We start from the raw sequence: 13,040 nt of genomic DNA, 5'->3' as shown, positions 1-13,040 counted from the left end.
AGTGAGATTCAAATAATCTCATGGAATGTCATGTAATGAAAGTGAGATTCAAATAATCTCACATGATGAAAGTAAGATTCAAATTATCTCATGTAATCAAAATGACTCAATTGTACTCAACTGAAACAACAATCGATTGAAACAAACATATGACTCAGTCATTTGTACAGCCATATGATTCATAAATATTTGTAAAATCTTGCAAATGTGTCCACTGACAAACCACACAGTTCTTCCAAATTCTTAGGTTGGCCCACACTTGTATTGGCTGCACACACCCTTCATGGATCCACCATGCGCACAAATTTACAGATTAGCGGTTTTGTCTTCGTTTCGCTTTGATGGTTACACCATCTTTCAAGTCATATAGACACGAATGACCAGACAGACAGCCTGATACTGGCACACACACACACATATAGACAGCACACAGTTCTCCTGAATTGGGTTGACCCACTTGTATTGGTCACACCCATCCTTCATGAATCCAACATGCGCACAGACATAGGTATAGACATACATACAGACAGCACACAGTTCTCCTGAATTGGGTTGACCCACTCGTATTGGCCACACCCACCCTTCATGGATCCACCATGTGCACAGGCATACATATAGACATAATGTACGGACAGCTTCAATAAAACCAAACTGGTCATAATAACAGGTACAGAATTAAAATCTGTAGATACTTGCTACTAAATTTAACCCCAAATAGCAACTTGTAACAGTTCAGAAGTTCACGTTTCAAATCCACATAGTAGTAAAGGCATCATTTCACGATATGACATTAAAAACTGAATATGCTTTACATATCAAATAAACTACAAATGTAACACTTACCCCTGTGGCTGTAGAACAGAAATGAAGTATGTTCACTCCTTGACAAGATCCAAAAGGCCAGTGTGTCAGTTAGAAAAGAAACTTGCCTTAAATCTATAGGAGAGTGAGTATTAGTAAGAGTAAAATACCTGCGCATACCATGCTTTTAGCGTCTCGCCGCAAGTGATCTACAATGAGATACATGCTAGTTCAATTGCTTACGTAGAAAAACAGTTATCCACCATAGGTAATGTGTACACATGTACAATGGAAATGATCAACTCGTTCTAAGGAGAAACTAAATTATTTCTTGCCTTATTCTGTGACACCAGCTCAATTTGATGCATAACTATATTTTGGTAAGTTGATTTTTAAAAATTTTTTTGTAAATTTCTTCTTAAATATTACATATAATGATTAGGTTATATAATGTACTAAGTTTACTGTGCTAGACCAGCTCTTTAGATGCAAAAATCAGTTTTGGGAATTTTTTAAAATGTTTTTTCTTTTTTACTCTGAGGGGTTGGGGAAGTGGCAATGAAAAACGGATGATGGTCGACCAGAAACACATTTTTTTTGCCTTATACATTATTAGACCCATATTATTATCTAATTTTACATTTTCTCTTAAAGAACTCAGAGGGAACGTGACAGAAGAGAGGCAACATTCGCATCTGGTTACTGTGGTTATGACCAGGCAGTCCATTGGATGAGGTCAGTTGTACAGTCAGAAGTTACACAGGATGCAAACAGGCACAGGAGGGTAAGTTGGTATCCAGTGTTATAGCTGTAATATTTAGCATGATGTTTGTTATAAGTACTTCCTGTAGTGTGTGTCCATTGAAAATATAGACAGTTTTTAACTTGAATATTTTCCATGATTAACAGCAGTTTGCAGAAGACAGAAAGAAAATATTATGTCCTTTTTATGGTACAAAGCACATTAGTGGTCTTTGGACTGGAAGATTTTTGAGAAATTTAAGCAGCAATGAGAATGTTACAGAACACCTAATTCAGAATCTTTTCCAAAAGTTAACTTGTATATTGTCCCTAAATTTGAAAAGAAGACCAAAATCACTTCTTGTGTTATAAAAATTTTGGTTTGTGCCATACTTCTTTGTGCATCTTGTACTAGAAGAATAGATTGGAAAGAAAGATAAGTTACTCATACATTGCATTATTATGCAGGAAACCATTAACCTAGGATGCACTACAATTTACTCAGGAAGGCTTTAGTCATGTACAGGAAACCATTAACCTAGGATGCACTACAATTTACGCAGGAAGGCTTTAGTCACATACAGGAAACCATTAACCCAGGATGCACTACAATTTACTCAGGAAGGCTTTAGTCATGTACAGCAAACCATTAAACTAGGATGCACTACAATTGACTCGGGAAGGCTTTAGTCACGTACAGGAACCCATTAACCTAGGATGCACTACAATTGACTCAGGAAGGCTTTAGTCATGTACAGGAAACCATTAACCTAGGATGCACTATAAATTACTCAGGAAGGCTTTAGTCATGTACAGGAAACCATTAACCCAGGATGCACTACAATTTACACAGGAAGGCTTTAGTCATGTACAGCAGAGATGCAAAGTTGACATGTGTTACAACTTAAGGATAATTTTGTAACTTGATAAGCAGTTTGAAAAATCGAGGTCAGTTTCAGGTATTGAGAATGAATTGACTTTTATGCCCCTGAGACAAGGGCTTCTAGTATTTGTAGTTGCCTGTGTGTGGGTGTGTAGGGGTGGGTGTTAAGTGTGAAGGTGTCTGTGAACAGTTTTGGTTAAAAAATAATCAAGCTCATCTGGGTAATCTCCTACCCTATTCTCTTCATATTTGGTGAATAATGTTATCGTATATTCCACTTTTTTCCTTTCCCTTGGTTCATCCCATTGGTGGAGCCCTGAGGTTTGGAATTACATTGGAGACATTTTGCTTAAAGTTTTATATTTTCATCACATTTTTACCGACCAGTTCCTGAGTTCAGTTTTTGGGTGGGCCCATTTGTCCAAAATTATATTTCGGGACATATTTTGGACCAAGTTTTATATGCCTACCAAAAAAAGCAGAGTGTATTGATATGACATGTCCATCTGTATGTCTGTTCACCTGCCTGTTACCTTTTCCATTCGGTACATAAACATTAGTTTCACATAATCTGCCTTACCTAACTTTGCATATTCCTTCCAATTTGAGAAAGAGAGAAGGCTAGTGATTTTAGGGTCAATGAGTCGAAAATAAAAAGGCACTGAAATGGAAAGAAGAGAAATGATTTTCATATAATAACTTGACCGTGTACCATGACCAGAGTTTGTGGACCTTAGAACAGAAATATCACTTCTGGAGTCAGAATGTCAGGGTCAAGGTCATTTGATTCAGAGAGACACCAATTTTGCACAAAACATTTTATTCTCCTGTAAGTTCCTGGATTGACATAGGGTAAGTCTTGGAAAGAAACAATTAAATATTGGTGTGTAAATGTCAAAGGTCAAGATCTTGGTAAGTCAAATAAGATAATTTTAGTTGCTGCACATTAAGTTTAGTTCAAGGCCACTTACATTGATCTAAGGTAAAGATCATTTAGATCTGTTGATAAATAATCTTCTGACTCAACCATGACAGGACAGTGAGGTGGTTATAGAATGTACCTTCATGGTACTCATACTGGTTAGTGTTTGTTTTATGCCTTATATTTTCATAAACTTTCAGTTGGTTCATTTCCAAAATGAGACCCATCCCTAAACGGGACAGTGGGATCAAGGAGTAGCCTGACACTTTGAGTTTAATTGGATTTTCTAATAATAACCCTTCACACAGTTAACTTCATATTCTATTTGATCCAAGTCTTTCCTTGGTTCTACCCCACTATGGGGCTCATGGGAAAAACAACCCAAGTTAGTTTTAGTTTAGTTTTCATCATTCTATTTCTTTAAAGCCCTGCACCATCCAATGCATATTTGAAGTATACTTATCTGTCACCTTGTTCCAATCATACATGTGGTCATGTACTTGGATGTCACCATTGGGTCCATAGCTTATATTTGAGCAGTCTATCCAATTTGTGCTATATTTAGAACAGAACAACATATACAGAATACACAATCTAATAAACCCCCTTGTTTCAATTTTCAGGTAAATACTTGAGATAAAATGTGGTAACATGCACCCCACCCCCCATAATAGCTTTGAAGACCATTCTATATGTAATAGTCAGAATAGTTGAATGGAGAACTTGTCTAATTCTAGCTTTGATTTAAATTCTCAACCTTGTCCTGTTGAATGATTTATACTGTGTGTAATACTTGATAATAGGTTGTAGATTATTATGATGGTGATCTCTTCCTACATATTGTTTATAATAATGTGGGAAAATGAAATTCACTTTGGAAACACTGTTCATTCCCTTAGAAGAATTATAATTAGTGCAAGAAAAAAAATGAAAGAAAAGCCTAAAGTCTTACAACAGAATGGTAAAGTCCAATCTAATTATGGTAAAGTCCAGTCTAGTCCAGTCTAATTATGCTAATGTCCAATCTAATTATGGTAAAGTCCAGTCTAATTATGCTAATGTCCAATCTAATTATGGTAAAGTCCAGTCTAATTATGGTAAAGTCCAGTCTAATTATGGTAAAGTCCAATCTAAATATGGTAAAGTCCAGTCTAATTATGGTAAAGTCCAGTCTAATTATGGTAAAGTCCAATCTAAATATGGTAAAGTCTAGTCTAATTATGGTAAAGTCCAGTCTAATTATGGTAAAGTCCAATATAAATATGGTAAAGTCCAATCTAATTAAACTTGAGATTTGCTTATACTTCAAGTAGATCTGACAGGAACTGATAAAAGTTCATATTATGCTGACCTTTGGAATTCCCACACCACTTACTGTCAGTAACCTGTCAGGTAAATATTTGCATTTCTTGTTTGGGAGAGTTACATGTTTGAACCATTATGATCTAAATAACATTTATTTTTCATTCCTAAATGTGAAAGCTGTAATTTGATTGGTGAATCTAATGGTTAACAGAATATGACCATGATATCTGTCCATCCGATATCTCTTATTTCAAAGATTTCAATTTTAATCAAAAAAATCTCCATAAATCTGTATGCAGATGATGTTGCTCTGTAAACTGCAGATGGTGCGAAGTAAAGGGATCGTTGTAATGAAATGGTACATACCAGAACTTTAGTAAATATCCTGCGTGTCTATGGTGACAATAATTATAGTTGTCGAGAAGTGTTTGATTCATAAGTAATTTTAATCCAAGAGTTGATAATGGGCCAGCATAACAAGCACATCAAATGTCTGAATAACAGTTATCCCAAAAATTCCTAGAACATGAAACAGCTAAAACCCATGCACATCTAGTACATGGTGTGAACAGTGTATCGAGTGTAAACATGGTGTGAACAATGTTTCAAGTGTAAACATGGTGTGAACAATGTATCGAGTGTAAACATGGTGGGAACAATGTATCCAGTATAAACATGGTGGGAACAATGTATCCAGTAAAAACATGGTGATAAACATGGTGGGAACAATGTATCCAGTGTAAACATGGTGGGAACAATGTATCCAGTATAAACATGGTGATAAACATGGTGGGAACAATGTATCCAGTGTAAACATGGTGGGAACAATGTATCCAGTATAAACATGGTGGGAACAATGTATCCAGTGTAAACAGTTTGAAAGGTATCACTAGTCTCTGCACTACTGTAATCTGTTAATCAATGCATTGACACTTTCTGTACTTGGTCTAGGTCAGTTACTTCAAGGAGGCTATAACCTCCAGTGGTTAGTATACAGAGTGGGAAGTTGAACAGATCTGCGAAAAGGACACATTTTCATAAATGATAAATTCTTTGAATAGGAAATTATTCTGATGGCCTGAATTTTTTAGGTAAAGAAGGGGGGCTGTGTGGTGCTTAATGTGTCCAGTATGCTTGGTTCATGCCTTTGGTTTGAGCATATTATGCCTGGGTGAGTCGATGGAGTTGGAGGGGGTCGTAAAGTTTTGCTTTTTGATAATCAACATTTTATCTTGGGAGTATACCATGTATTTGGTAAAATACCATTCTTCTTGTCAGCATTATGTTTCATGGTTTCTTAAAAACATATTTTTGTTGCTAACATTTATAGACATGCCTTTGCAACTGTTTTAGTATTTATGACTTAAACATTGTATTTATTATTACATCTGAGCATCTGTAGTTACCTAATAGTCCAAGTGCTAAACCCAAGAAGGTAGTTGAGGGAGAGCTGGTGGGGACATATATAAACCTTTGACAGCAGTTGCAATTTACTATAAACAAAAATGTATTCCAATTTAGATGGGAAATAATACTTTCAGAAAAAGCAGTCAGTAAGTACAGTTTATTTTTCCTCCATCAAGTTGGAAAAAGGTACAGCTACTACTGACACATTTATCATTGTGACATATTAATTATAAGGGCACAAAGCAAGGATGAACCAAATGCTACTTTCTGGCATTGTGGGTAAATAAACTGTTTTAAGTTACATGCAACTCTGATATCAGACTAGGGTAAAGTATCAGATATTTTTTTCATGATGAACTTCCATAAGGATTAAGAATAGATTTATATACATGCCCTACCATGATTAGTAAGCACATATTGTAATGCATTTCTCTCTGTCTGTCAAACCGTCACAGCTGGAGTTTTACATTTATTTTAGTTTCAAGTTTAGGCACTGGGGCAGCTAGGGCATCTGTAGTCTTTGAATACATATATAGTTTTTATTCTAGTTTAAACCAGCTACTACTACAACGTTTGTAAAAAGGCGATCGATTTTTCAAATTTCTTTGTAGATTGCTCACTTCTCCCCATTTTTCCTGGAGAGTAATTGTTTTGGGGACCTTATGTAAGTCTCTGGAATCTGCATAGAACTTTTATTTCTTTCATTCATTAATGTGTTCAGATGATGCTTTTTTTGACATTAGGATTACCTCTTTATTTGCCCTTTAATTATTTTAACACTGTCAGTTGTGGTATTCAAATCTAGCCTCCCACCATCATCTACCCACACCCACCCACTTCTGTTTGGAATTTTTTGTTGCTATGTTAGAGGTCTTGAAGAACATTGTATATATATAGATACACTGTAAAATCTAAATATTAGGTATATTTATACTTACATACTTGTTGTCATGCCTGGTTTGACATAAGACAGACACAGTCATCACTTACTCTGGGGGAAGCCATTGTTCCTATGACCAATCCCTTTGAGGTATAGCCCTCCTACCTGGACTATATAATTAAATATCTCTTTCTTTCCATATCAGTTAAATTCTGCCCTACTTCTGACCCTTAGACAAGGTCATTGTTATCTGAAAATCTTGGCTAAGCTTTTGGTTTAAAAAAAATTATGTTTGGAAACAGGTCACAAACCTGGAATTGATAGCTATCCTACATGTACAGTAAGCATTTGCCTTTCTAATTTATGCTGCCCTGATCTCCACCTGTTCTACAGTGAAGGTTAGGGTAATTTTAAAAAATGTTGGTTACAGTTTTGTAAAAGTTTGTCTGCATGGTCTTGAGTCTTAAACAGTGGGATGGATAGATTTAGTACTTGGACTGTAGAATGAGGAAGATTTGTCCTTTTATATTCATGCATCCCATGCATGCGTCTGGCTCTCAGGCAGGGCCATATGTGTGAATGTGTTTTACATGCAGTCTTATCAGTTACTATATTAAAATGCATGATTAAATTTATTGTGTTCTGTATTTATGTTTATTAACAAGATTTTGTAGCATATGCCCAAAGGATTGGTCATCTGTGATTGAAGAAAAGATGACATACTGAACAAAAGATAATTAGTTTATTCCTTAAAATGTGACAAAACAGTCACCAAATTTGAATCATGTTTTTATGGCTTTAATTATTTTGTTAGCCATATTAGTAGGAGGGTAGAGATAGCGGTCATTTTTCCAGTGGTGCTATTATCAATTAAGTTAAGATTTTGATTAATGTATCTTAGAAATGATTTGAATGTGTGATGTACATGAAGGCCCCTGCCTTCTTGTTTATCATTCAAAGACATTTCAGCTCATATTGCTACAGAATTTGCAGGAAAATCCATGTCTGCTTATTTTCTGCACATTATAGTCATTATTGACATTTAAAATAATTTGAAATAAAGTGCCATGGAAATTGTCAACATATAATTTTGTGGTGTCATGGGATTGACATGCTGAGTCGATGCTTTTAATTTCAGAGTGGTGTGGAATGGCAGGAAATATGTGTTTTTGTGGTGCCATGGGCTAAAAGTACTCAGTCTACACTTTTCATTTCAGAGTGCTATGGAATGGCAGGAAGTGTATGATGCTCATAACCATCAAAATACTGAGCACAATATCTACAGCTCTACATTACATCGACAGAAGAGGACAGTCCTTGACCAAAATAATACTTGTATTTTGCACCTCAGATCAGACCCATTGCTGTGGAAGCATGTGATGGACAAGAATAAACAGGTCAGCATATAGTATTTCCCTTTACTCTCATTTCTGCACCAGAGACTTCCAATTGTTTTTACTTGACCCCACCCCTAATTTTATATTTTTGACACTTAGCTATTTTGTATTTTACTCAGTTGGCTCATCATATCTAACACCAAGTGGATTTTTGACACTGTGTCAATCTTACACTCCATGGAGAAACATGCATTCTTTGATTCAAGAACTTGGATAAAATTCAGTATTTTCCTCTGTACACTGAACCATGGAGTCTGATAGAGAAACACTCAGCCTATGTACTGATGACTTGCTGATAAGCAATCTAATGGACACGTTGAAATTTTGTGGTCATATTGGTATGCCTATGTAGATGATCTGATTAGATTTTTGAATAAAATGAATTGTTTTCACTTTATCTGGTTTTTAAATTTTATGGAGTGGGCATGTTACCTCAGTTCCTCATTCATTTCTTACAAAGTTTAGGAGGTTGCAAAGCAGTCACTTTTCTGGCATTGGTGTTGACAGCATTGATGTTGGCATCAGTTACAGTTTAATGTTCAGATTCTGATTCAAGGTTTTCATTTGCTAAATCTGTTAATATGTTATAGCCCTTAGATAATTCATTCCATGATATGCTCATTTACCCAATTTACCACATGGTCAGTGTCTTAGAATTAGAAAATTTGCATCAAGGTTTAATTTAACATTATTTTTTTTTATTCCTTTGAATATTTAATAAAAGCATGATAATTCAATCTGTGACAAGCTCACTTGTTTGTATATCCTTGGGATCATGTTCATAGTCAAATAAAATATGATTATGGTTAAAGTTGCTAACATTTTGTAAACCTTTGATGTATTTTCTTCATACTCTTGACGAATCATTATGAAGCTAAGAAGTTTTTTGTATGACATGATTGCCAATGGTTGTTTGATTTTCTTTCATACTCTTGAAGCCAACACAATTTTTATCTGCAACATGCTTGCTTTACCTTTTAATGTTTGGATCTGTATATTTACCAAGAAGTAAATATTTAGAAACAATTACATTACCCCTACAAAATATTTTGTTTGGTAACATAATAATTCTACTGTAGCACCACCACAGCCACATGAGTCATATGCACTGTATATCTTAATTCTACTGTAGATCCACCACAGCCACATGAGTCATGTCCTAATTACACTGTATATCTTAATTCTACTGTAGCACCACCACAGCCACGAGTCATGTCCTAATTACACTGTATATCTTAATTCTACTCCTGTACGAAAACTTCCGCCCTGACTTTAACCAGATTCCAGGTGGAATTTTAAAGTGGATTTCACTTAAAGCCTAGATTCCACTTATTATAAATTTTAGGTGGGTTCAGGGCAGATTCAGGGCGGAATACAGCCCGAAATATGCAAATTAGTCCATCTATTACTAGGCAGAATTTGTTTATTCCGCCTACTAGACGGAATTAGTTTATTCCACCTACTAGGTGGAATTTGTTTATTCCGTCTACTAGGCGGAATCTGTTTATTCCGCTCATTTAGCCTAGATTCCCCTTATTATCACTTTTAGGCAGATTCAGGGTGGAATATAGCTCGAAATACGCAAATTACTGTTACTAGGTGGAATCTTTACTTCTGCCTAATTAGATGGAAATACCTGCAGAAACCCAATCCAATAATGAAAATGTCAAGGCGGATTTCAGACGGATTTTTTAAGCAATTTCTGCCTAAACCATAAAAAATATACTTCAGATTTCTATTAAACTGCCTAATGATTTTTAGGCATTATTGGGAATCAATGATAAATATTCACAGTAATTTTTAAAATGGATCATTTTATTTTGACAGACATTATCAAATAAGATTTAGGTTTTTCTTGTCCTAAGCGGCAATGCCATTTTCTTTCTTGCATACAAAATCTAATCCAACATGGCATCACTTAAGTATTTTTCATTTCACTTTAAAGTTTGGTGAGATTTCACAAATATTTTGACCAAAACTTTCTTTGAAATTATGTTGAGGTCTCACTCAAATTTCTTTGAAATATGTGTGAGGTTTCACAAAAAAATTGACTAAAACTTTTGTAAGATTTCACTAAAATTTTGATCATTATATAGTATTTTACTGAAGTTTTTTTAGTGTTTCAGACATTTCAGCAGGTTTCAAAGAAATAATGGATATGAATTAAACAGGACTTTATTAACCAAGGTGATATTTAAGTGTGCATGAAAACAATTAAACTGATGTTGTAATTATATGACATCCAAGGCAAGAGAAATGGGAGTTAATAAAAATAAAAATAATAATGATAATAATATATGACTTTATTTAGAGAAGGTAATTCAATTAGTTACAGAACTAATCTGCCTTGAGGCCTTCTGTGATGTACAACAAATACTGTATATACAACATGATGTGAAGTATCTGACACTAAATAATTAAGACACTGGTTTTAAAAATCCAAGTATCAAGTCTGGAACATATGCACAGGCACCTGTGAACACATAAACATATATAAAATATTAATCTGCATTGAAAAATTCAGCCGTGAAAATAATGCAAAATTACAGAAAAGCATCCATTTGAGACAATTTGATTATGAGAAGAAGAAAAGCTAGGAGCCTGCCTTATGTCACTTGTACTGTACACTGGATTTTTGATTGCACAAACTATGATGCTGTTGTGGTCTCTCGAATTAGTTCCATAAGCAGCCATGACAAATGTTTATCATGATATAATTACTCTTATTTTACACTGAATTCCAACACACCAAGAATATTTTGATAATATACACAATAATGCCTCATGAGATTGAAAGTAGATTCTACTTTTCAGCCAAGAAAATTCTGCAAAGATATGACTATCTTTGATAGACATGGATATTTGGCAACAATTCCCACCAGTGATCTACACATTGTCCCTCCTTAAAGTTAATCAGTTTGGAGTTGTATAACTTCAAAATCATCCTGATTCCTGATTCAGTTCCTTGTCTTATTTAGCATGTTAGCTGCTACTGTAAAGCTCTTTATGGCACAAAATGCTTGTCCTGGCGTTCAGTTTTCATACAGATTCATCAATTATGTTCCCATCAAATTTGCGTTCAGGGTATTTTCATTGCCACACATTTTTCAAATAGTTATTCAATCTCTCGTCCCGCTCGAAAATTCGAATTGCCATGTTTAGCAAACATGCTCTTTCCCATCAGTTTCTGTTACGCGACGATTCATTGGTCAGTTAAAATTTTTTGACCAATCAGAAAGCTTTATACAATGATCATCTGTTCAACAATAAATGGAACAAATACTTATTTGAAAGCTCGTTGTGGAATGGGACCGGATGGAGCATTATTTTAAAAAAAGTTTCGGAGACGATATTAAAAAATGGGTCCATATCGAGGAAATTCAGGTCAGGAGAAAAGCGAAATTATGTTTTAAAACGGAAAACAAGATGAAAACTTGTTCGAGGGCAGTTAAATCCAATTGAAGTTAAACAAAAATACAACAACAACAACAAATTTGAAAAAGAAATTTAACATGGAAAGCTGTGAAAAGAAGTTATAAATTGTGCCCAAAATAAACAATAAAATTACAGCTATCAGAAACAGGAAATATAAATGCTGCTGAAAATCATTCAAATTGTAAATATTATTATATCTTATTGATATTTTTATTGAACTGTCAGTCACAGGTATTACAATCACAAAATATCACTATATTTTCAGTCATTTAACTTTACAGACACACAAAAGCCAAGTCCTAATTATGCCTTATTTAACTGATGTAAATGACTAAGTTCTTCATTCTGCCTAGATGTTGGTTAGAAAATAAACTAAGTCCAGATTCCTCCTTTCATATAATAGATGTCAGTGACTAAGTTCCTAATTCCACCTAGATGGTGGGTGGAAAATCAACTAAGTCCAAAATTATGCCTAAAGATGTATTTATTAAGCAGGAATTTGACAAAAATCCATCTTAGAGTTAGACGGACTCTAGATGGATTCATCTTTGATTTCTCAAATTTTCCATGTCCGCCTTTGTATTAATCAGATTTTTAACATTTTAGGCAGATTCCGCCTGGAGTCTGCTTAAGTTCCAGGTGGAATCTGCCTAATTATTTCGTACGGGTGTAGCACCACCACAGCCACACGAGTCATGTCCTAAATTACACTGTATATCTTAATTCTACTGTAGGTCCACCACAGCCACATGAGTCATGTCCTAATTACACTGTATATCTTAATTCTACTGTAGCACCACCACAGCCACATGAGTCATGCCCTAATTACACTGTATATCTTAATTCTACTGTAGATCCACCTCAGCCACGTGAGTCATGTCCTAATTACACTGTATATCTTAATTCTACTGTAGCACCACCACAGCCACATGAGTCATGTCCTAATTACACTGTATATCTTAATTCTGCTATAGATCCACCACAGCCACATGAGTCATGTCCTAATTACACTGTATATCTTAATTCTGCTGTAGATCCACCACAACCACGTGAATCATATCTTAATTACAAGTATTGTATACAAAAGTCAAGATATGGAGCATCTTCTTCATATCAATTTCCAGATCATAATATCTTATGAGAACTACCACTACCATGCAAATCCAGACCTGTCAGGCTAAAGTGTTAGGGAAAAATTTATTTGCCCACATAGAAGGCAGTTAGAATTATCTCCCCTATCTGCATTGTGGCTCTGGCTTAACAACTTAA

At 34.9% G+C, this 13,040-nt stretch overlaps 1 protein-coding gene across 4 annotated transcripts in view; it reads left to right on the top strand.

The window, feature by feature from the left end:
* LOC149793124 (disintegrin and metalloproteinase domain-containing protein 10-like) overlaps positions 1-13,040 on the top strand; it is a 111,303-nt gene that overhangs the window by 33,868 nt on the left and 64,395 nt on the right. For all 4 annotated transcript variants that reach the window (XM_089967036.1, XM_089967033.1, XM_089967034.1 and 1 more), the window contains 2 exons: positions 1,456-1,585; positions 8,157-8,336. In XM_089967036.1, coding sequence (XP_089823162.1) covers positions 1,456-1,585; positions 8,157-8,336 — 310 coding nt within the window. The remainder of the gene's footprint in view (positions 1-1,455; positions 1,586-8,156; positions 8,337-13,040) is intronic.

The sequence above is a fragment of the Sinohyriopsis cumingii genome, chromosome 8, assembly GCF_028554795.1.
Source record: "Sinohyriopsis cumingii isolate HCF-2022 chromosome 8, ASM2855479v2, whole genome shotgun sequence".
Classification (NCBI taxonomy): Eukaryota; Metazoa; Mollusca; class Bivalvia; order Unionida; family Unionidae; genus Sinohyriopsis; species Sinohyriopsis cumingii.
Note: the sequence above shows the minus strand (reverse complement) of the source record. Positions and strands in the feature narration are given on the sequence as shown.